The sequence below is a fragment of the Nomascus leucogenys genome, chromosome 18 (assembly GCF_006542625.1).
Source record: "Nomascus leucogenys isolate Asia chromosome 18, Asia_NLE_v1, whole genome shotgun sequence".
NCBI lineage: Eukaryota > Metazoa > Chordata > Mammalia > Primates > Hylobatidae > Nomascus > Nomascus leucogenys.
Window position 1 is genome coordinate 69,181,643 of NC_044398.1, and position 25,516 is coordinate 69,207,158.

At 39.3% G+C, this 25,516-nt stretch overlaps 1 protein-coding gene across 5 annotated transcripts in view; it reads right to left on the bottom strand.

Moving 5' to 3' along the window:
• PDE4D (phosphodiesterase 4D) overlaps positions 1–25,516 on the bottom strand; it is a 1,540,268-nt gene that overhangs the window by 66,305 nt on the left and 1,448,447 nt on the right. For all 5 annotated transcript variants that reach the window (XM_030797623.1, XM_003265960.3, XM_003265958.2 and 2 more), the window contains one exon: positions 7,661–7,773. In XM_030797623.1, the coding sequence (XP_030653483.1) occupies positions 7,661–7,773 (113 nt within the window). The remainder of the gene's footprint in view (positions 1–7,660; positions 7,774–25,516) is intronic.

The following is a 25,516-nucleotide window of genomic DNA, read 5'->3' on the forward strand; positions in this document are numbered from 1 at the left end:
CTTTAAGGTGGTGCAAGGATGAATGTTTTCTCATTTTATTTATTAATTTTAGAAAAAATACAGAAAAAAATATAACTTGAACATCAAACCTATGATTTCACGTATACCATTACTTAAGATGAGGCACTTGGGTGAGTATTTAGATTTAACAATAAATTGCTCTTAGCATTTCTATACTTTGACAATAAATCATCCAAAAAAGAAATTAAGAAAATAATCCCATTTGCAATAGCATCAAAAAAATACTTAGGAGCAGCTGGGTGCAGTGGCTCACGCCTGTAATCCCAGCATTTTGGGAGGCCTAGGCGGGCAGATCACAAGGTCAGGAGATCGAGACCATCCTGGCTAACATGGTGAAACCCCGTCTCTACTAAAAATAAGAAAAATTAGTGGGACGTGGTAGCGGGCGCCTGTAGTCCCAGCTACTCAGGAGGCTGAGGCAGGAGAATGGCGTGAACCTGGGAGGTGGAGCTTGCAGTGAGCCGAGATCCCACCACTGCACTCCAGCCTGGGCTACAGAGCGAGACTCCACCTCAAAAAAAAAAAAACAGAAAAAAAAAGATTATACAGCCTTATAAAAGAAAGAAATTCTGTCATTCACAACATCATGGAATGGAACTAGAGGACATTATGCTAAGTGAGATAAGTCAGGCACTGAAAGACAAATACTGTCTTTAATAAATGATCTCACTTTATGGGGAATCTAAAAAAGTCAATCTCAGAAACAGAGAGTAGAAAGGTGGGTTACCAGAGGCTGCAGAGGAGGAGGGAGAGAGCAATGGAAGATATTGATCAAACAGTACAAAATTCCAATTAGATTGGAGGAATAAGTTTTAGTGATCTATTGTACTGCATGGAGACCCCAGTAAATAATAATGTATTATATGTTTTATAATTGCTAAAATAGATTTTTGACATTCTCATCACAAAAAGATAAATTGGTGACATAATATAGATATGTTAATTAGCTTTACTAAATCTTTCTATGATATATACATTTTAAAAATCACATTATACCCGAGAAATATATATAATTAATATTTGTCAATTAAGAATCATTGACAAATAAATTTGAGATTAATAAAAAAGAAATACATTAAGTTAAAACAGTCAACATATAATAGCAGATATGAATGTACACAGAAATGTCAAAATCCCAGCACTGTGGGAGGCCAAGGGAGGATCACGAGGTCAAGAGATAGAGACCATCCTGGCCAACATGGTGAAACCCCATCTCTACCAAAAATACAAAAATTAGCTGGGCATGGTGGCGTGCGCCTGTAGTCCAGCTACTCGGGAGGCTGAGGCAGGAGAATGGCTTGAACCTGGGAGACAGAGGTTGCAGTGAGCCGAGATCGTGCCACTGTACTCCAGCCTGGCGACAGAGCGAGACTCTCTCTCAAAAATGACAAAGTTTGAGCAACATTAATTTAGACTGTAAATTCTTAAAATAATAGAAAAGTGTTTTTCTTCTACGAAATGTTATGTTTTTACATTGCAAGAAATATATGACACAGAGTTTTTCTTAATCTTTTTAAATATATTCTAGGCAGGCAGGCACATGTAATTTATTGAGTACACAGTGTGTGCTACATGCACCAAACTGAGCTTTACATACATTATAGCTAATGCTCTCAATAACTTTTCCATTTTATTTTCCCCTTTCATTATCCCCACTTATAAATGAAAAAACTGAGCTCCAGAGCAGTAAGGCCTATTGCCCAAAATATTAGATAGGAAACAACAGAACTGGAATTTGAAACCAAGTTTGCCTAATGAAAACCATTTATGTTCTTTTCACTGTACAAAGCTGCTGTAAGTATCACTGGTGCCTCTCCAGGCCAGGGAGTAAATATCATTCATCCTTATCACATACAAAGTATAAAAAAACAAAAACAAGAAGCTCTGAATACTAAATAATAATAATAAATACTTTATAAAAGATAAACTATTCTCTAAGAGTAAAAGATAATAAACCTATTATCATTGTAGTTGGTAACTGAACTTAACTAATTTCCTAATGGACACAGCAGAATTGTTTGTTGTTTAAGCAAATATCAAGGCATACCCCCAAATCCCTGTTACAGGGAATAAAAAAAGTCTTCTTGAAATGCCTTTCAAAACTAATGTGAATATTAAAATAAAGTGCTACTGATCTCTCTATATTCTAGAAAGATCTCAGACTAACAGTGTCAATTAAACTATTACAATAAATAGCCATGTAAAAACTGCTCCCCTACTAGAGCTATGCTATCACAAAATTAACCCCAGCAATCTACAGTTCTAGAAAAAGAGGTGGTCCCTCCTGCTGAAAAAGAGAAAACCAAACCCTACATATTTTGTGAGTCAACTGAAAATAATGACATGAACAGCACTTCACATCCATCATGTATTTATATCTTAAGTGGTAGCTACAATCTATGTTAACTATCACAGAAATCTTAAATTGAACAAAAGCATTATCTATCATCCTTTCTCTCTAGAAAATTACCAGTTTGTTTAATCTATCCATAACATTAGAAAAAATACTTCTTTTATCATGGCCAATCCTTATGTTTTGGAATTTTTTTCAAAAACGTAGACAGTTCATAATGCTCAGACAGAAGTTACCACTACTACCCCAAATATTAAGTCAAAATATAACTGAAAAAAAGAAATTTCTCTAGTAATGATTAATTTATTGAATAATTAAAAATTAGGAGTTTTTGATAATTAAATGTTAGGAATAATTAAACTTTCACTAAATACTGGCACGGAACTGAACAGATGACAACAGAGAAAAGATTTGTTTTAATCCTAAGTTTTAGGCTAAGGTAACATCAAGGGCTCTACTTTTCAGTGAAAGAAAAATTTCCTTTAAAATTGTTTCTCTCTTCTATTATTACTTAAAAGCAAAGAAGGTATTTTTTTCTAACAGTGATTATAGGATTCTCAATCTTTCATATTAACTTTTAGGTACTACATGTAAGCTACATAAATCTTTCCCAAATCTACCTTTATTTAGTAGATGAAAAAGCAGATATCGAACTCAAAACATCTAAATGTTGATTTTCTATAATTATAGAAGATATTTTCTTTTGAAATTTAAAGTTTGTATTTAGGCATATTAACACTCTTTTAATCTAAGATTTAATGTTAATGTAGAAAACAACTGAGGCTATTTTCTCTATAAAACTAACATGCCTTTTCCAATTAACTTAGTTTCCTTCTTAGCAAAAGTTTAACATTTATTTCTGTTGAATTACGTTGTAGTTGCATAATGTGTAAATATCTTAAGATTTAGCCACTTCTATGAAGATCCTATATTTATTACAACACCCCTCTTGCCCAGAAGAAAATACATCAACAAAAAGTCCTACTATATGTTCTGCATTGACTATTACAAAGCAGTAGGGGGAGCAGCCAGAGAAAGCTCTCAGACAAAGCACCCAGCAAAGCAATTTAATTTATAGGCAACAGAAACACGCTAGAGAGGTTGCCAAAAGCCAAATACACAAAATAAATTCCATAAAGAAGTCATGACCACATTTGTAAAGCTGGCCTAAGTACATTTGGAATGAAGTATAGAAAAATCTGAAGTCTCTTAGAAAGGGGCTGGATTCTAATTTCAAGACAGACTTTCAGCTTGAAACACAGTCATTTCCAGCCATGCCAAACCTCAAACTGCCCCCAAAATTAGAGAGCAGAAACAAAATACATTTTTATAGTGATATGTCTTGGGAAAAACTCAAAATGATTTCATTTTCTCCTTTGAACCTCACCGAACTTACAGGGAAGGCCTGGTGAAATGTGCATTATTAGGTCACAAGAGGATAACGTTACAGGGTTCCATAGCATAATCCTTGAAAGCCCTGAGGCCCAGACCGCTGTCCTGCTCTCCTCTCCACTGACTCCCATCCCCGATATACTTTCCATGAGAGAAAGGTAACCAAAAACACGGTGAAACTATTCTGCTTAAAAGGTGTTTTACTGAAAAGGCACATTGACCACTAACCCTTATTACATTTCACATGTTCTAAAAATCAGTAAGGTCTGCATTTTCAGTTTTAGAGTAAAACAGGAAAAGTACTTAGTTAGCTCTTCTGTCTGGCATTCTGTAACTGGAATTTAAGAAAAGCCTAAACTTCTAATTAGAACTTCAGAATGTTCATGTCTGTATTATACCACAAAAACTGTAAATATAATTTAAGCATTTTTATGATACAGAAATGTGTGTTATAGACAGTTATCTAAGAATTATAAAAATCCATCAAACTTGAAATGTCTAGTATAAATTACAACTGAATGGTAAAAAGACATTTTAGCCATGTAGGCAACCAATGAAGTTTGACCTAAAACCCAAATAATAGCAATAGCAGTAACAACAGATACAGTGCCTACTACTGTCAGATACTATATTAGCTAGCTCTTTTTTATATATTCTTTTGAACTCTTACACTGACCTTTCAAGATAGTTTTATTATGATGCCCATTTTATGCTAAGGAAACTGAAGCTAAAAAAAATTGAAGTCATTTCTCTAATGTAACTCCATTAGCAAGAAACAAAACCATAATTCAACTTCCAGGTTTGCCTGCCTCCAAAGCTTTGAGACCTCACTAAAATTACCCTCAATTGTAGCATTGAGGTTCCAAAGGAAATCTGTACAAATCTCGGGCAGATTAATGTGCTTATAAGGGTAAATGCTGTAGATTTAATCACTCAAATTAAATGCCATCTGGAATCTCTTACCCTACTTGGTACAAGCATCCTACATGTGTTACAGCCAACCCTAGCCTTGGCCAAGAATTCAATAATTTTCCTCCTTCAATGCCATCAACAAGCAAGAAACCTATATAATACCAACACAGGAAATACAGCTAGTTGCTCCTAGAGCATCATTTAAAAACTGCTAATTGGTTAAGATGCCTTTTATTGAGAAGTCTAAGAAACAGAAATAATGTAGTAACCCAGTTTGTTAAATGGGTTTGAGGAATCAGTTTCCTCCTTCCTAACACCTAAATCCATCTCCATAATAAGTATTCTCTATCACCATTTAAAAATCCTGATCTCTTACTAGTGTTTTTATTGTGCTTTTCAATCTATTAGAGTAAATTTTTTAAAACCTCAAGAGAGAACACAGAAAACTGTCATAATTTTTCAAAGGCTAAAAGAGAATAAACTGAAAATATCAGTTTGAACACATATATGTAAAAAGAATGGATGGTAATAAAACTAACAACCGAAAAGCAATGTTTCAGACTCATTCATTCATACTCAAGAAATATCAAATAACTGAGTGGAGGTGATGCAAGCTGTACACACTTCCAGTTGAGACTGAAGGTGTGGCAACACTCACAGGGGCCTTCCGATTAGCTGCTCCAACTCAGTTTACAGCTTTTGCGGATGTGGCTTATTCATGCCCTTGTTATCAAGAAGAAGGGTAACTTTACAACCTTTAGCATGAGCTTTTTTTTCTTTCTATGCTAACCCTTTTTTGTCTATAAAAGTCATGTAAGCTTAGCACTGATTTAGAAATAAGACATGAATGGCTTGGACATTAAAAGTTTAAGCAACAGCTTAAGCTGAGCTAAGTTTAATGTTAAAAATTAGTGCGATGGCAATAATTTTTCAGTTCAGCTCTGTCGTGGGCTAGGAAAAAATATCCTAATTTTTCAGCCACAAGACATAAACATTGCTAGAATGACTACATTTTGAAAAAATTATCTTCTCACTTTACCTAGATTTCATTTTAACCAAACAGACCAACCTCTCCTATTAAACCTGTAAATTAACTCAAAGTCTAATTTGGGGCCTTCATAATAAAGATTATTTTTTTAAAATCCCTGTCTTATCTGGTGCCTTTAAAAGAAAGGAATCATTTTAGGCAATTATTATGACCTAAAAAATTTTTAAATCTTAACATATAGATTAATTCCTTGACAGCTGAAGTCATTTACAATACATTATTAAATTTCACATTGAGTTTTAAATCCAAACATAGATCTCAACATTAAGAATATGGATTTTAGGGAAAGCAACTAGCTGCTCAAATTCATTTAGCTGAAAAACTACTGTCAAATCACCTTGAAAACATACACTAATGCTTGCACATTGCTAAGTGGCTTTTGATTCTGCTCTTCCTTTTCTTACAGAGAATCAACCACACAATAGAATTAAGAACTCAGGCCCATGGCAAAGTGCTCCCATTTAGCAGTTAGGACACTGGACATATTCAGCATATGTCTACTGCTATTGAGAATCAAATTATAAAAAAAACCTATATTTTATAAAACTAAGAATTTGTTACCCAAATGAGAATAAAGGTGCCTAATGCCACAGCAGGGGGTAAAAGTCCCAGTAAGAGAGCAACAACTGGTCATTCTGATGAGGAGCTGTGCCAAATTTAGAAATGAGGCACAAATGACAAAAAAACAGAATTGATCATCAGTGTGGACATGGGTAGGTCAGTGTGCATATGGGTAGGTTAGTATCTGCTGGCCATGTCTACAGAGCCCCTTTTATTTATTTGAAGCCAACTTTTCACTTGACAATGCTACCTACAAAAGCACTGTTAATAGATAAGACAATCAAGTGGCTGTTACGCCGTGGCCTTTTTGTAAAAACTGCATGAGAACAGGTGGGATAAAAACCATAGAAAGGTAGAAAAAAAAAGCATCACTCATTGAAAGATATGTGCACATAGATGAACTGTAAGATAATATAACCTTCTTGACCTTGTAAATAGGTGGCCAAAAATACTTAAAGATCTTGAAGAGGCAACTATTACTAATTGTCACACAACATTACCCGTCCTTACTGGCTGAATCCTTCAGCCATCTGCATACGACATGCACAGGCAAATAGCCATTAAAAACATACACAGTTCCAATTATCTCCTTGCATAACTAAAGACAAAAAGAACAGGAAATCCAAAAAATACAGCAAAACTGAAAACACTATACCTTGCCTTCCGTGCTATTTTAAGGCTGTCCCAGGCTGAAGGTTACTTCTCAGCCCTCAAAACTCCATTAACTGCCAAGACCAGCACCTTAGCACATATGGCACAGATGCCTAGTTGAAGCCTCCTTGTACTAAACGACCTCAAAAAACTGGGCTTTCTTTCCAAGATTAATGGATACAAAAGTAATGATCATAAGGAACCTTCTAACTCTGTTAATGTTTCCTGCGGATATGTATGGCCAACTGAATATATAAAGGCTCAGTTCTTGCGGGGTACCCTGACAACTAGATGAATTAGGGTGAAGGTTCCAAGTTCCATGAACTCTTCTGAGTTTGAGTGCCCTAGGTGGTGACATTCAAGTGATTTCACAGACATCCACCAATTCTTATTTTCAACCGGGAATCCCAAGAACACCTTTAAACATGCAATGCCCATGGACCCTACTGGGTTTCTGCTGCAAGGGCACAGTGTTACCTAGGAACCCTGTGTCTTGGGAGGTACTTAAAGCACATCAAATTGCTTTTGGAAAATGTTTATCTGGCGTGACTAGGAGAGGCAAAGCAAGGAAACAGGAACCTCCCTCTAAGGAGCAGAACAGCCAACATGCAGTAAGCCTAAAAAACCTCTCAATGTATTTCCCGGGGCTATGGGTACTAGCAGCTCGCAGGCATGGGAATCAGCAGCCTGGGGGCATCAGTGACAGCAGAACCGGGGCTTACCTTGTTGGAGGCCATCTCACTGACGGAGTGCCTGGTCTGCAGGGTCTCTAGCTGGTCCAGACACCAGTCCAGCTCCTCCAGGGTCTCGCTGGCCAGTTTCTGGTAGGCCTCCTCTGCGAAGAGACAGGGAAAGGGGGACTCAGTTCTCAAGCGCTTCACGGGTCCGCTAGCGAGTTCAAAGGGGGCCATCCTGCCATACCCCGCCATGCTCGGATGCCCGGTGCCGGCACATGAGGGCTGCTCCTTCATATTGCCCAGCCCGGCAGTGCAACGGGGGAGGAGGCTCTGCTCGCGGGGCGGCCGGCCTCGGGGAGGCACGGTCTCTCCAGCTTGGCGTCTCGGGTCGGCCTCCAGGGAGGGCGTGCAAAGAGCGGCGAGCCAACTTTCACACAGCGACGCGGGCGGAAAAACCACTATGCGACTTTTCAACTGTGCGGCGGGCCCAAGTCCCAGTCCAGGAGCCCGGCTCTAGCGGATGGCGAGGGAGTGGCGCGCGCGCGCTTAGATGCCCGCCCCGCAGAGGAGCGTCTGGTCCACAGCCGGATCTCCTCGGTCCCCAACCCGGAGCCGCGGCCCCACGCCCGCCCCGCCTGCCGAGCCTTCTGCACCGCACTTGAAGTGAATGAATCAGCCGCGGCCGGGTGCGCGGCCACCACGTTTCCTGTTTTCTTTCTCAACTCCTCGGGCTGCAGGCGCAGCGCGGCTCCAACGCCGCAGCTTTCCGGGAACACTCCCCCTCACGCCCCTCTCGGCCCTCGGCGCTGCCTGGCTCCTCCTCAACCCCCTTACGAAAAGATTCTGAATTGCAAAAGCCTGTCCCTGTCCGTGCCACCCGCCGCGTCCTTCCCCTCGGGCTCTGCCCCGGGGGCCCCGCCACCTCGCAGTGCCATCCCCCCGGCGCAGCCGGGCGCCACTCGCTTTGAAGTGCAGACAAGGAGGCGCGGCGCGAGCGTGTGTGTCTGTGGGGCTGCTGTGGGACTGTCTGTGCTAGGAGAGCGGCGGAAAACCCGGCGTGGAGCGCCTGCAGCCGGCCGTCCGGGGTCGCGCCCGCCGCGGGGCTCAGGAGGGACCGGCGCGCAGGCGCGCACGGCCGCGCACCTGCCCCGCTGGAACCCTGCGCGCCCCGCCGAGCCACTGCCCTCAGGTTGTCCCGACCGTTGGAGACTCTGCGTCTCCACGACCGGCTGCTTCCTGCGAAGTTTCACAAACAAGGTTATTTAGGACCTTCAAGGTTTCTGAGGGTTTAAGTTTTAGGGTTTCTGGGGGTTCGTTTCTAAAGGCTTAGGATTCACCTACTTCAAGGAGGCAGGGTTGTGGGAATTAAGACCGCATTCTTTTTCTACCCAGCCCAGTCCCTACTAAGTACCAGACTTCTAAATGTTGGGGTGGACAGAAACAAGCAAACAAAATATACAATGTTGTGGGGTCGGAACGCTTTATAATTCACAAATTTGACAATAGGCTGCATTTTCATATGCCGAATTGCCTAAGAGTTATCTTAAAGGAACAGCAATGTGAAAGAACCACATGGTAAGGAGAATTTACGCATGTCCTGCATACTACTCCTTTCCCCTGTGAATTGCACAAGACCTAGATGATCTTGGGCCAAGGAAGAAAATCTGGAAGGGTGTTTCTACCCACCATGCGCAGAGTACACTACAATTTTGAGAAAACGGAAAGACCATATTCAAAGGCATAGGGAAGCCTGTTCTGTTTACAAAGGCTGACCCAGGGGACCAGGGGCACTGTCCCTAAGCAGATCAGTTGTGGGAGAACTTTTCTACGTTAGCGTGCAATAAGCAAACCATTCACAGTGAGGAGAAGTCAAACTTTCAAGAGTCCATTTGAGAAAACTCTGTCATTGTTGAGTGGAAAGAAGATACTGAGAAACTTACACGAAGTGGTGGGATCCCTTGTCTTTGTCTTTGAATCTACAGGTATTGGAGAAGAAATTCTGCCCTTGAAATTTAGACTCCATAAATTATCATGGCACAACAAATAAATTCGTGGACTGAATTTAGGCTCCTGGGATTTTTCAGATAGCTTTTTATGTGAACTTTGTAAAAGTTAGAGTAACTTTTAAAGTAGTTGTTACATGTGCCACGTGGCTTATTGTTATCAAGAATTCTTGAACTATTTACTGTTCACTTTGAGTACTCTAGGTTAAAATTTGCCTCTTTTTTGTTCTACTTCCTCCACCCCGCAGTCTATGTAAATATATACTTTAGATGGATAAACAACTGCCTAAACCTTGCCAGGTGAATTAAAGTTTCAGATTGAAGCTTTTTTTTTCCCTTAACAAGCTTAAAGATATTAATAATTTTAAATGGTAAATATAAAATACCTGCTCTGTATAGTTTCCCCAATTCTAAGAATGTAAAAAATATTACATGCTTGTTATAAAAATTGAAGCATTACACACAAATATAGGAAGTCCATTGTAACCCCACACCCTAAAGATCACAAACAATACTTTCGCCTATGGCTCTAACACAATCATTTTCATTTTGCTGAATAACTTCCATATGCAAGTATAGCATCACCTAGTTGCCATGGTAGTACATCTACTATATGGTTTGGTTTTGATATTTTCCTCTCTCTCTCATTCCCATAATATAGGAATGTAGGAAATTTTAAGAGGACATTGACTTGTTTGATGATCATTTGAGCTGTCCATAGTTAGCCTATCCAGTGGATTAAAGATGCATAACCATTGTGTCTGAGATTTGTTCAGTGCCATCTTTTCAATCATTCTTTACAATGAAGCTGGGGTCTAAGGTTTGGCTTTTTGTGGCTCCTCTCCCCTGCACTCCAACTTTCTCAAAGACTAAGCCTCAAGTGATTTCCCAGTAGCTAAGTAAACTGCTCCCTTCCTTCCTCCATCTTCACCAAGTTCCCAAAGCTTTTCAGAAATCAAAAGTACAAACTCAGGCCTCAAATCTAACAGGATGTGGCTCCACACATTATATTTCAGTTGTTATTTTTTAATGTGGAAAATAATTCAGCAAAGTTTTGGCTAATGCTTCAAGACGTCATGCACTTTATACACAGGATTTGCTCTTAAGAAGGTAGTATAATGACAGGAGGAATAATTTATTTCAGAATATCCATTTTATGTCCAAGCCATGCACCAGCCATTTTTGACAGACAGGATTTGAGTATGATGATAAAGTGGTGTAAGCATATATTTTAAGTTCTAACATCTTCTGTATAAATAAGAAAAATGAAAAATCACTGGAACACATCACATACTAGTGAGAAAATAATTACTAACAACAAAGTTTGCTCCGTGAAACTGTTGCTCAAATAAAGAATTATTCTCGATATTAGCATAGAGCTGAGAATATTGCTTTTTTCCAAATTCCTAGGTGAATAGGCAATATAGCTAGCCACGATTTTTCAGGATCATTTGTAAAGCTTCACTTTTAGGAATTTTAACCCCAAGTGTTCTAAGACATCAAGTAACTGACCTTTTCATCCCTCCGAACAAACCTCAAAGTGGAGTTGCCAACTATCCTGCAGGAAATTGAGTCACCACACCAAGCAACACACCTAAATGTCGACAGCTAGCAGGACAAAAACAGTGAGCCAGTTTATTTTTGGCTTTTACCAAGAACACATACTGCATTCATTAATAAAATACTTCCCCTCAACCCCTGCCAGAGTAGTGTACACTGTGGCTCTCCTTAAAAATACATGAAAACTCTTTAAGTGCACCAAATCTTGCTAAGTCAAGGAACTAAACAGAGAAAAACCCCCAAGCAAAAACTATTGGCTAAACTCCCTAAAGGCTGGGAGAGGGCTATGGAACAGCAACGGAGAAATAAATTGAGCCTTGAAGTCCCCTGCTACAACAGCATCAGTTTTCTTCAAGGCACCTTTGAACTATGTAACACCCGCATTCTGCTCAGGCTCTTCTGTGAACAAACAGTCCTCAATTCTTGCGGGCCAGCACTTGGCTTCTGTCGCAGTGATATGCTTAGAGGTTCCCCTGACACATGGCCTGAAACTGTGCCAGGGGCTCCAGGAGAAGATGCTGAAGCAGCAGCTTCCTTTTGAAAAAGGAAAAAAGTAATCACCTCAGAGCCACAGCAGTTAGCTAGAGGTTGAGGTAATTTTTTGTGAAATGTTCAGTCCATTACTCTTACCCACAACTCACAGTGATGTTGACCATTGAGGTAAAAGGATCCACTGTACGGGATGTGTAACTATGTGGACATTAGTTTCTTTGGCAACACTTGAAGGTCTGCTAAAGGACTGTATCGGCTTGTCGTAATTCCTAGATAGACCTATTGGTATACATGAAGAGAACAAGTCCAAAAAATACCACTTACTTTGGACACTATTTGCCTGCCCTTAATTTAAAAAAAAAATACAAATTATAACAGCTGAGGCCGGGCGCAGTGGCTCACGCCTGTAATCCCAGCACTTTGGGAGGCCAAGGCTGGCAGATCATGAAGTCAAGAGATCAAGACCATCCTGGCTAACACGGTCAAACCTTGGCTCTACTAAAAATACAAAATATTAGCCGTGCATGGTGGCGGGCGCCTGTAGTCCCAGCTACTCTGGAGGCTGAGGCAGGAGAATGGTGTGAACCCGGGAGGCTGAGATTGCGCCACTGCACTCCAGCCTGGACGACAGCACAAGACTCCGACTCAAAAAAAACAAAAAAAATTATAACAACTGATCCAGATTTTTTTTTCTTATACTTTAAGTTCTAGGGTACATGTGCACAACATGCAGGTTTGTTACATATGTGTACATGTGCCATGTTGGTGTGCTGCACCCATTAACTCCTCATTTACATTAGGTATATCTCCTAATGCTATCCCTCCTCCTCCCCCCCACCCCACAACAGTCCCTGGTGTGTGATGTTCCCCTTCCTGTGTCCAAGTATTCTCATTCAATTCCCACCTATGAGTGAGAACATGCGGTGTTTGGTTTTTTGTCCTTGCGATAGTTTGCTGAGAATGATGGTTTCCAGCTTCATCCATGTCCCTACAAAGGACATGAACTCATCCTTTTTTATGGCTGCATAGTATTCCATGGTGTATATGTGCCACATTTTCTTAATCCAGTCTATCATTGATGGACATTTGGGTTGGTTCCAAGTCTTTGCTGTTGTGAATAGTGCCGCAATAAACATACGTGTGCATGTGTGTTTATAGCAGCATGATTTATACTCCTTTGGGTATATACCCTGTAATGGGATGGCTGGGTCAAATGGTATTTCTAGTTCTAGACCCTTGAGGAATCGCCACACTGTCTTCCACAATGATTGAACTAGTTTACAGTCCCACCAACAGTGTAAAAGTGTTCCTATTTCTCCACATCCTCTCCAGCACCTGTTGTTTCCTGACTTTTTAATGATTGCCATTCTAACTGGTATAAGATGGTATCTCACTGTGGTTTTGATTTGCATTTCTCTGACGGCCAGTCATGATGAGCACTGATCCAGATTTTTTTAAAATAAAATAACTACAACAAAAAACTCCTAAGAGCAAATACTTAAATCTCCCTAACCAGTTCCAGCTTCTCTTCTCTTAATTCTTACAAAATTTCCCCTTTGTTCTAAGGAAAGAATTGATACTGTCTACAGTAGATAGAACTGGAAAAAATGATTTCTGTTTCACCGCGTATTGCTTTGAGCTAGTCATTCCTTTAGTTTGCTACAGTAAAAGATTTGTGTAGGTTAGGTCTAACTTTTGCTGACCTAATTTTTTTTCCTCTATACATTTTATCTGATGGGAAATACATGAAGGCTTTGGATTCTCTTTCAATGTGTACATGTAATAGGTTTAAGCAGAGTTTGCTAGTGGCAAGCTGCTCTCATCTCCAAGTGTATTTCTGGCATCAAATTATTGTTTTGAAGTATTTTAAAATTGTATAAAATATATAAAACTTTATGTAGTACTTCATAAAGCTTCCAAAGGAAAGATGTGTGCAATTTTGTGACAGTTTTCTTTTTCTTTTATCTTCTCATTAACTACAATTGTTTTTCCAAATGTTGCCTATGGCTTTAGTAGAATTTTTAAATGAAATAAACATGAAGTTGGCTTTCATTGACTTGTAGTCCCACCAGTAACTCAACATTTATTTATCACTGACTATGTGCCATGTACTTTATTAGAGGCTGCAGAAACAAGATGATGAAAAGAGTGTGTCCCTTACCCAGAGTCCAGCAGAGGAGGTAATTTCAGCAAACAACTGTAGAATGCACTCTCACAGAAGGAAGCATGTGGGCTGTGGGACAGTAAAAGAGGACTATTTAAATCAGACAGGGACAGAGGTGGAGTGGGAAAAGGCTGAGTCCTCAAGAATGAAATAAAAGAGAGTGGGAAGGATTTTGAGATAAGATGAGCAAGCACACAGACCTATGATGAACAAGATGTGTGCGTCAGCCGGGCACGGTGGCTCACGCCTGTAATCCCAGCACTTTGGGAGGCCAAGGTGGGCGGATCACCTGAGGTTGGGAGTTCAAGACCAGCCTGACCCACATGGAGAAACCCTGTCTCTGCTAAAAATACAAAATTAGTCAGGCTTGGTGGCACATGCCTATATTCCCAGCTACTTGTGAGGCTGAGACAGGAGAATCGCTTGAACCTGGGAGGTGGAGGTTGCAGTGAGCAGAGATCGTGCCATTGCACTCCAGCCTGGGCAACAAGAGCAAAAAAACTCTGTCTCAAAACAAAACAAAACAAAAAAGATGTGTGTGTCAAAAAAGAAATAACCATGAGTAGGGCCTTGCTTAGGGGAACAGATTCTGGAGAAATCTGAGAAATCCTCAGCCACTGGCCATCTCAGAGACTGGCCATGTCAGGCATCTGCAGGTAGGACTATATCTTCAAGAGTAGGAGTCACAGAGTGACTCAGAGTACTGTGTGACATGGGATCTGATTTTATTTTATATGGAAAATTCTAACACTATGCAATTAATGGAATTGAAGAAAGTAAAGTTGAAGTCAGTGAAACCATTATCTTTGACCATATTAAGAATAAAATTAAATAACTTATAGACCATTTGCTTCTCTGACGATTATTCTTATCTAAGACAATCTCTGTATTAAAATCCTACGTAGACATATGTTCCCACAATATGTCAGGTATGAACAGAAGGACTGCCCAATGTGACTTGAAGTGGGTGGACTTCTTGCTCTTAAAAACTACAACCTTGTAGTCACTAACTTATTAATCATACTGTAATAAGATGGAGAAAAAAACAATGGAATTCACCAGAATTTCTTTCATGAGAGTCTGCCTGCATGAAAATGTTCGATAAGGCTATTTATGACAGAAGATGAGACTTTGAAGAGCTTTGGTTTGGGTGGAACTAATCTGTGCCTCATCCACACAGGAAAGGGGAGGAATATGCCGGTTGCTAGTGAGGGAATATGTATGTGTGTGCATGTGTGTAAGCTCATGAGAGGGCGAGAGAATGTGTGTTTGTGTGCACGTGTGTGTGTGTGTAAGAGAAAGGAGTCAGCTTGGTCTCTGTGTGTGCATGTATGTAAGGGCATGAAAGAGTGAAAGAGAGTGTGTGTGTGTGTGTATGTGTGTGTAAGAGAAAGGAGTCAGCTTGGTCTAAAGGGTAACTCCAATTTGTACATTTTCCCTTTCTCCCAATCATTAATAAGGTTATTGAAGGGGTGTGTGTGTGTGTGTGTGTGTGTGTGTATGTGCATCTAATAGAAAGGAGTCAGCTTGGTCTAAAGGATAACTCCAACCTGTACATTTTCCCTTTCTCCCAATCATCAATAAGGTTACTGAAGGTACAAAATCCCGACTTTAAAAGATTTTTTGTTTTGTTTTGTTTTATTCATTGAAGAGACTGAGCTTGAAGGCAAGATTGGCCCAAGCAGAAATGTCTCTCTGAGCTGACATGAGAGAAGAGGCAAAGAAAGAGGAGAAAGCTTTTATAAGAATAGGGAGGCCTTTTGTCCAAAAAATTGGAGTTTGAGCTAAGTTTAATTAAGCATCTAGGTTGGGGGCTTCATGTGACATGTGTGCAAATGTAAGTGATATTATTCTTTGAAAGAAACTGGAAGAGTGGAGAAAGATTCCAATCTCTATTCCACTACCTACAAGCAATTCCAGGCAATTCAGCTAATCTTTCTGGGGCCTTATTTCACCTACAGATTGGAGATAATAACAAGAGCCTTGTAAGTTATTTTAGCTCAAGTGAGAGGTTGTGAGTTAAATAATCTTGCATTGATTGCCTAATAGATTCTTCTCCCTTCCTCCTCCATTGTATCTTCACTTTCTCCTGGACTTATCTTAAGTCTCTAACTTAAATGCAAACATTTTATTAATTTAAGTGAGCCTATCAACTAATACCTAGGTATAACCTCGGAGTCCAGAAACTTAATAGTTACCTGGAAGAGTTTTAGGGTAGCTAGAAAGAAAAAAGAAATTCAAGGAATGAACAAGGATTCATTCTGAAGAAGTCCACTTAGAGAACACAGGCCACTTAGAGAAACAGGTAGGGATATAAAGTTTAGATCAGACAGTGGACAAAGATAAAGATGGAGAACTAGTCTTGGAGGACTTGTATACTATTTTAAGACAATATTTTCTTCTAAACAGGCCATTAAAAATCTAAGTGAGGAAGTCACACGGTCAGATTTGCTTTTCAAAAAGATTACTCTGGGAATAGTATAAAGGCAGATCAGAAAAGTAAAGACCAGTTAAGAGGTTGGTGACCAGATAAGGAGAAAATCCTAGGCAGTCCCTGAAGGGGAAGGAGAAGCTGCAGAAAGTTAGGAGGAAAAACTCTCAGGAGCAAAGAAAAAGGAAATGTCAAAGGAAAATATTGTTATGGACTGAATGTTTGTGTCTCCCCAATATTCATATGCTGAAATCTAATCCCCGGTGTCACGGTATTTGGAGGGAAAGCCCTTGGGAAGTAATTAGGTCATGAGAATGGAGCCCTCATGAATGAGATTAGTACCATTATAAGAAGAGGCCAGAGGTTGCTCTCTTTCTACCATGTGGATACATGCCACGTGGGCCGTCTGCAACCCTGAAGGTGCCCTCACCAGAACCTGACCATGCTGACACCCTGATCTCAGACTTCCAGCTTCCAGAACTGTGAGAAATAAATGTTTGTTGTTTAAGCCATCAGTTTATGGTATTTTGTTATAGCAGGTTGAGCTAAGACAAATATCAAGGCTTTGCCATTGATATTCAGTACAGACCGTATATACCCACAGGTTTGCGCTAAGATAATTTTCATTCCAAACACATATTTCAGCAACACAAGACTAAAGAGGGTGTTAAAGAATGCTACTAAGGAAGCTTTTGTCCGGGAAGTTGAACAAAGTTACCGGACAATTTTTGCAAACAGGTTTAAAAAAAGTTACAATTATGTGTGCTATTTACATACTCTTGTAATTTTAGGAATCAATTTTATTTCCCTGGGGGGACTGTAGGAGAGCATCTGTGTTTCCATCATATACTATCAACCTTAGGATATAACAGTCTTTTGTTCTTTACCTTTGTCAATTACTGCATACGGTATTCCTTAGAGAAAAGAAGGAGTTTGAACAGATTATCTTTAGCGCCTACTCAGCTCTAATATTCATTTATTCTCTGATTTCTGAAATTCTACTATCTAGGTTGGGTGTTGGTTTTAAGGTTGTTCATTATAGTTAACCCAGATGGGGTCAGCTATGTTTGTAGAAGGAATTCCTACATTGACCAGTTACTTGTCAAGGATCCCATCCAATACCATGATCCTGGAATTCTGTGAGTTTAGCTCAACTGTTCTTCATGGGTACATGTTTTCCATTTGAAATTGAGATATTCTCAGAAATAAAGCTATTAATAAATAGAAAGTTCTGGAGTATATTTACACTCACTCTGCTTATCTCCACTCCTACCCCTACCATATTCCCATCCAATACTTTGCCAGTTGACTTACCAATTTCTTCTTAATTTCTGTAACTGTCACCTTCAGTCAAATTCTCATCTGTGTATTTCTAGATTCATATAATGGTCTACTACTGGATCTCCTTGGATTCACTTTTTCTCATCACAGTCCTATTTATAAAGTCAGAATAATCTTCCTTAAACCCTGGTTTTATTGTTTCATTCTTTTAAGAACCTGCTGCACAACTCTCTCCTACTTATTGTATTAATGTCACACTTCTGTTCACATAGGCCTTTTTCGGCTGCTTTTCAATACCTTTCCCTTTTATTTACATCTAAGACTATCCCATCCAAGACTGCCCATCTTAGCCAATCTTTCCACCTGGAAACAATTTGCTGGCTTCTGCCTCTATGACTTTTCTAATGTCATTTTTATATTTGTATCTAGGCCTTTCTATAACTGTCTAGAAAATTCCTGACATTTACAGGCACTCAACAAATATTTGTGAGTGAATAATCAACAAGTATGCTTGTTTTCTATCAGATAAGAATATTTATTTCCAAATGAGATTCAAACAGTAATACTGGCCTGGGTGTGGCTTCCTACATGTAATCACCCTTGTCTATCTCTTGTTCTCAGTCTTTTGCTTTCAAACTCTTTCCCTTTTTTTAAAAGAGTATTAGGAACTAACATTGCCAAAATTTGGTAATGGTCAAGCAGATCATGTTGTCTTACTGAAGTAAAATATTAACATTAAAATAAAAATGACAAGTATTATGATATATCATTCATATGAAATGATCTTTACAAAATGGGGTAAAATTTTAAAAGAATTCACCAATACACCAGTATGATGTTTGGGAGAAACAGATGAATGCACAAAGGTGCATCTGATGCAAACACCCCCAGAAAAATGAGCATAAGTTCATATTATCAATATTTTTTACTCTAAAAGTGTTCGCTGACTTCCCTGAAGTCACCAAGGACTCCAAGTTAAGAATACTTTCCTGAATGAAGAAAAGAAAGCAATCATTTTAATCAACACTGCCCTAGAATCTTTTATTCAGAATTGCTATCTCTGCTTTCTTCTTCTTTTTTTTTAACTTTCTCATAAATCTCTGCTTAGCATTTATATCTCTCTCACTATGAGATACCTAAGAGTTAAGAAGTGATGCCAAAGAGACATTTGTTCCAGTTGAAGACTGGGGTTAAGAAAAAACACACAGCCGGGTGCGGTGGCTCACGCCTGTGATCCCAGCCCTTTGGGAGCCCAAGGCAGGTGGATCACCTGAGGTCGGGCATTTGAGACCAGCCTGGCCAACATGATGAACCCCGTCTCCACTAAAAAAAATACAAAACATTAGCCATGCGTGGTGGCGGGTGCCTGTAATCCCAGCTACTTGGGAGGCTGAGGCAGGAGAATCACTTGAACCCGGGAGGCGGAGGTTACAGTGAGCCGAGATTGTGCCACTGCACTCCAGCCTGGGCAATAAGAGCGAAACTCTGTCCCAAAAAAAGAGAAAAAGAAAAGAAAAGAAAAAACACACAAAAGATGTCCCCAAAAGACTAGGCCCTTTTAAACAGGCTATGAACAGAGTCTCAGAAAGGTAATTTCTTATGTACAATTTTTAATCGCATTACTTGCATTACAAGCAACACGTATGAGTGATAAGCTATGTTGGCCTACTGGTAAACCTGCATTTGTTAACTGTGTATGCATTATAGAGAACAAATTTCAGAACTCAAGAGTATATCAGTTATATTTGGCTTATCCAGTTGTATATGAACTGGCTCCATACACAAATAAGATAAATTAGTTTTATAATTTTACAAGAATATCTATGGAGATTTAGATTTGGCTAAGAAAGCTATTATACACACAGAAGAATCCACAACTTATAAGAGCTCTTCATGGGAAATAGTGTGATAGATCAGAAAGAGCATGGACTTTTGAGTCACTCAGAACTTGAATTCCAGCCTTGCCATTGTTCTAGCTGTATTATCTGAAATAAGCCATTTAAAAGACCTGAGCACATTGTATACATTGAGAATTACAGGGATATTATGAGAAATGCATAAGAAATGTAAAGTACCAAGGGCTGTATCTCACATATAGAAGGTATTCAATCAATAGTAGGTATACTGAACCACTTTGCAGAGTTGTTTAAATAAGTTAATTTTAAATAAGGTAGTTAATATTTGAGAGTCTCCTTCCTTTTTCACACATTCTCAGTCCTAAAACAGTTACTATTTTTCTGTCATCACCATCAACCTTCAAATATTAACCAGTTCTGAGCCAAATGTGAATGAACAACCTATGATTTAGAATAGCTTTTAGACCAGGCACAGCAGCTTACGCCTGTAATCCCAGCACTTTGGGAGGCTGATGCGAGCAGATCACTTGAGGCCAGGAGTTTGAGACCAGCCTAGACAACATGGCAAAACCCCATCTCTACTAAAAATACAAAAATTAGCCAGGTGTGTGTGGCACATGTCTGTAGTTCCAGCTTCTTGGGAGGCTGAGGCAGGAGAATCAATTGAACCCTGGAGGTGGAGGAGACGGTGCCACTGCACTCCAGCCGGGGCAACAGAGTGAGAGACTCTGTCTCAAAAACAAATAAACAGCAACAAAATGGAATAGTTTTACAAGACCACACCAAATCATGAAAAGTCAGCTATGTAGGAAGAATATGTGTTTGTCATTGGTTAATGACAGAGCATCACTTACACTGAGGTTACTGGGAAGATCATTTCAAATATTTCCCAAAGAATGTACCAATCAATATTGTCCCTATAAGATTCTCCTTACTAATGACGTTTTGCGGTCAAACAAGCTTGGGAAATATTGTATATGTAGCCTTTTTACAGTGATTTCTAATGGACATGAACCTACCAAAAGCTGGAAGGTCCACAGCAAAATGACATATTTAATTTTATTAACAAGCATTATCTAAACCTGTTTGATTTTAGAATGCATTTTTCATACAACAACTATCACCTCTTGAAGAATACCTGGAATAGGTTTTCCTATACCTATACCTATATGTCAGGTAAGTCCAAAACATTAACAAATACATGTGTTTAGTAGGTTCCCATATGGTTGAAATCTCCACTAAGGACATTTTATTTCTCTTCCTCCTGACTTTGTATGCTATTGAGAAATGGTCAGAGAGTAATCTTCCTCCCTCCCTTTCTTCTTTTCTTTCTCTCATTTTTTCCCCCTGAAAGAGAATAGTCAAAAAATCCATACATATTTATTGAGCCTCTCTGATGTGATAGTTGCTGTGAAATCCAAGAACATGAAAGATTCAGCAGCCCTGGCCCAGAAAGGAACCATAATAACCTGCTGAGAAAATCAGACACATGATCGGCTGCTGCCTAGAGACAGTGTAAGGTAGCATATAAATCATTCAGCCTGGGAGTGCTACTGTAGTTCCAGCAGGGAGAGGGAGGTATGGACTGTAGCTCACTGTGCTGGGTTTCAGGAAGAAGGTGAACTTGGATGTAGGTCTTCAAGGAAGACTGTGGTTTTAATGGCTGTGGGATGAGGGAGTCCGCTGGCATTGTTTTCAGGTGTAAGAAATGTCTGCAGCCTGAATAAAGGTTGTATGTGTGGGCAGTAAATGGGCTGGGTGGAGTAGACACATTCCAGGGAGGAGAAGGGAAATAGAGTTGAACACTTAAATGTGTGGCCTTGAGCTAATGGATATTGTGGGAATTGGATAAGTGCACTGGTAGCCTAAGAGGATAGAATGGAGAAGAGAGACGGATGGAGACTAAGGAGCTATTGTGGTAGTCCAGATGCAGTGAAAAGCAAAGAGTTGTGGAGGTATCCACTTTAGTGGTCTATGATGAGAGTTACAAGCAATAGAAAGAGTATGACATTGGGAACAGAGGTTCAAATGCTGGCTCTGCAACTTAGCAACCATGGGGCAAATTTGGGCAAATTAACTTCTCTGTACCTCAGTTTTCTTTTTGTAAAATAGGGCTAAAAATACATTCCCTAGAAGGTGGCCTCCAGGCCATTTTCCCACACTTTATTTGAATGTTAAAACTAACTTTAATCTAAAAATCATATATTCATATCTCTATCTTTTTTGGGGGTTTAGTTCAACTTAAATGTGTTGTTTGTTAAAAACTTGTAATTATCATCTATTACATGTAACATATAAGAGCTGCTTTTAATAGTAATTCATCTCCTCCCTATCTTTTTTTAAAACACGGTCGAAATTAACAAAACAACCTTGTATTTTTGACACTAGTAGTGGTATCACTACTACTAGAGGTACAACTCTGAAAAGTAGCATAATTAGCAACAGTATTGATGGTATCTGCTACTTTAGATTATTTAAACTGTAGTCACTGAGGTAAGCAAGAGGAAGAAGGCATGTCATTTATGTGTTTTTCATCCTTAAGATTAGCTTTTGGAAGTATATATTATTCCACAGCAATCTGGATAGGTCTTGCCATGCCCTGATCTTGTAAGCCCAAATTTTATTTTGAATACTCCAGCTTTGCACTTAAATGACAGCTCCTTGATAAAAGAAAAACAATTGCGTAACAGTTTTCTTCCAATTGTCTGAAAACATAATGGGTGTACATACACACACACACACACACACATAATCTCTAGGGCATATTTACTAGATAGTATTATGTAATGCGTAGACATTTTAAATTATGATAATTAAGACAAAATATGAGTAGCAGGTTTTTGATTTGAGACAAATTTGAGATTTACTAAAATTAATTATTATATGTGTGTCCTTCTGAAGACTTCATATTTTCATTATATATCTTCATTCTTGAAGTATAACTCTTAGATTGTTGAATTAAGTTTTATGAATTAAGTTTTTTTTTTTTTTTTGGCCAGGCACGGTGGCTCACGCCTGTAATCCCAGCACTTCGGGAGGCCGAGGTGGGCGGATCACTTGAGGCCAGGAATTTGAGACCAGCCTGGCCATCACAGCAAAACCCCATCTCTGCTAAATCTAATCTTGTGCCTCAAGCGAGGCACAAGACTCACTTGAACCTGGGAGGCAGAGGTTGCAGTGAGCTCAGATCGTGCCACTGCACTCCAGCCTTAGGGACAGAGTAAGATTCTGTCTCAAAAGAAAAAAAGTTTTTTCCATTTTTACCAACACCACTATTCTCAATTCATCCACTATTTCACTAGGAATTACTAATTCAGTTTACATAAACTTTTGCTACAAATTTATTCAATGAAGAAGCTTCTGGATATTTAGGTTCTACATGCTAATTTCAATCGGCATATTTTGTTTTTCAAATTTGTTCTTGGTGACCCAATAATTATACCTGTCCACCTTGAAAGTGTCTTTCTTCATCACCTTCAAGGCCACAGCTAACAAGACCTTTGAAAAAAAGTAAACAGTAGAGAATTTCAACTTCTGTGAAGACCACCGTCTTCTTCTGAATCCCCAGACTCCACTCATACAAGGTTTTGGGGAAGATTAAATGAAATGAAGCAGTGGCTTACAAAGTTTATTGACAGTAAACTACAGTAAAATTTATATTTTATACTATGACCTGGTAGATTTGTTTAAAGTAAGGGGTGCTCACTTTTGAAGGCATGTGGATGCTGACTTTCAGTAATATAAAAAAAAATGTACAAAAAGGTTTTATATCTATGTTTATTTTTAAAAGGTAGAGGAGAGCAGTGGACTCCTATTTAAAGAAACTCTTGTGTTTTATAAATCATAGTCATGGCAAAATTTGTTTACAATCTTTAACAAACCATGCATTTCAGTATAAATTAAACCAATAAAAAGAATGATATATATAATATAAAGGAAATGTATATATAGGAACAGTATATACCATACACACAAGAGTAAATATGTATTCGATCCAATACAGAGAATTGAAACATAATTTAACATGAAATAATATTTATCCTTACTATGTATGATTCACTCTGATGTTTTCTATTTTATTTAATTTTTAAAGTATTAATTGTGACCCACTAAATTGATTTTGAAATCTACCAATTGGTTTGAAAACACTGAGGTAAGAAATTACCTTGCTTAATAAATGTTAGTTTTGTTTCCCTCTTCTCTCTTCCTCCTTTTTTATAATTAAAAAATTCTGCCTCTACTTCTCTACTTCACGTGAGAGTAGAACATATAAAAAGATTTGAACTAACTACTGTGCATATTTTTTGCGGTAATTTCTCCATAATGTGTGTTTTCTCAGGGTACTACAAGTTTACCAACAGAACACATAAAGCAGCGGCCACTCACTGAAATGCCTATAGGAGCCAGATAGACCATGTGAATGAATGAATGGCAAGGTTGGTGGGCATTCTGGGTGCAGTGGCTAGAACTGTGGAGGGTGGGAGCAGACCACCATATATCTTAAGCATTTCATTGGCAAATGAACAGGAGAAGGACACCTTTCCGTTTGGCCCTCATTTTCCTAGATCTTTCCTCCCTTCCTCTGTCAATCCCTCCTACATAGCCTATATTCCCAAAGCACCTCTTGTATTATAATAATAATTATTATGATATCTGTCCTTAATCAAGACCTTATACTGGATTTTTAATGCCTTTAGGTCTCCCCCAAACTTCAGTTCATCTATTTGAAGTCCCTATAAAATCTACCTCCTTAGACTTGTCTGTCCCCATTATCCCCTGTGGTTGACCCCACCTCCATCTCTATCTTTTGTCAGCAAGTTTCCTCAGAGTTCCCTCTCTGCATACTTGTTCATGCTGGGTTATTTGTTTTTGCCACTTGATCGTCTAGACCTTTTTCCCTCTTTCCCTCCTTCTATTCAATTTCTGCCTTTCACTGCTGTACAAAGGAGGGGCAGGGAGGCCCTCCAGGGTGGAGGGAATCAGTCTTGAGATAACTGAGAGATTCAGGGTGATGAGTCCCAAAGTTGAAGAGAAACCACATACTTCATCTGTTTTCGTTTTACCTAGCAAGGAGCCTTTTCTATAGACAAAGTTGGGAAACTAGAGGTTATGACATGATTCATCTTTGCCTAAACTTTAGCTTGATTCATCACTTCTCAACAAATACTTGTTGAACCCCACCAGTAATACAAGAAGCTTGGTATTCTATGAGCTGCTCAACTTACAAAGCTTAGTTCAGAAGAATTCTGGCTTCAAGGCGTCTACCATCTAGAGGCAAACAACTAACAAATGAACAAATGCAGTGATTTCAAAAGAAATTAAGGTGTGCTGTGGTAGAGGCATGCACAGGTCAGAAAAGTTCAGAGGTTCCAGCCAGGCTTCCTGGGGAGAATATCCATGCCCCCCTCCACCTGGTAGTTCATGATCAGAGTTTGCAAGCTTGGCTGGGATAGAGGGAATAGCGTGTGAACCACAGAAAGAGTGGATCTGGTGGCTCAGACACGGCAAGAACCAGGTCATGGCACTAGGCTGCAGGCACACCATGCACAAAACAGTCTTTTCTTTCCCCAGTTCTCCAAATTCTCTAAAGTGGAAGCCTAGGAGTGAGGGTAAGAAGGAGGTAGGGAGCCACAACCACTGGAGCAAAGGATGAAAGAATGGGCATGAGTCTCTAAAAGTGCAGAAACTCAACCGACTGGACGCTGAGACAATGTTTAAAAAGGATTTTTTTTTTTTACTTTAAGTTCTGGGATACATGTGCAGAACATGCAGGTTTATTACATAGGTATATATGTGCTATGGTGGTTTGCTGCACCTATCAACCCAAACTAGGTTTTAAGCCCCGCATGCATTAGGTATTTGTCCTAATGTTCTTCCTCCCCTTGCTCCCCCGACCCCCACCAGGCCCTGGTGTGTAATGTTCCCCTCCCTGTGTCCATGTGTTCTCATTGTTCAATTCCCACTTATGAGTGAGAACATGCAGTGTTTCGTTTTCTGTTCCTGTGTTAGTTTGCTGAGAATGATGGCTTCCAGCTTCATTCATGTCCCTGCAAAGGACATAAACTCATTCTTTTTTATGGCTGCCTAGTATTCCATGGTGTACATGTGCCACAT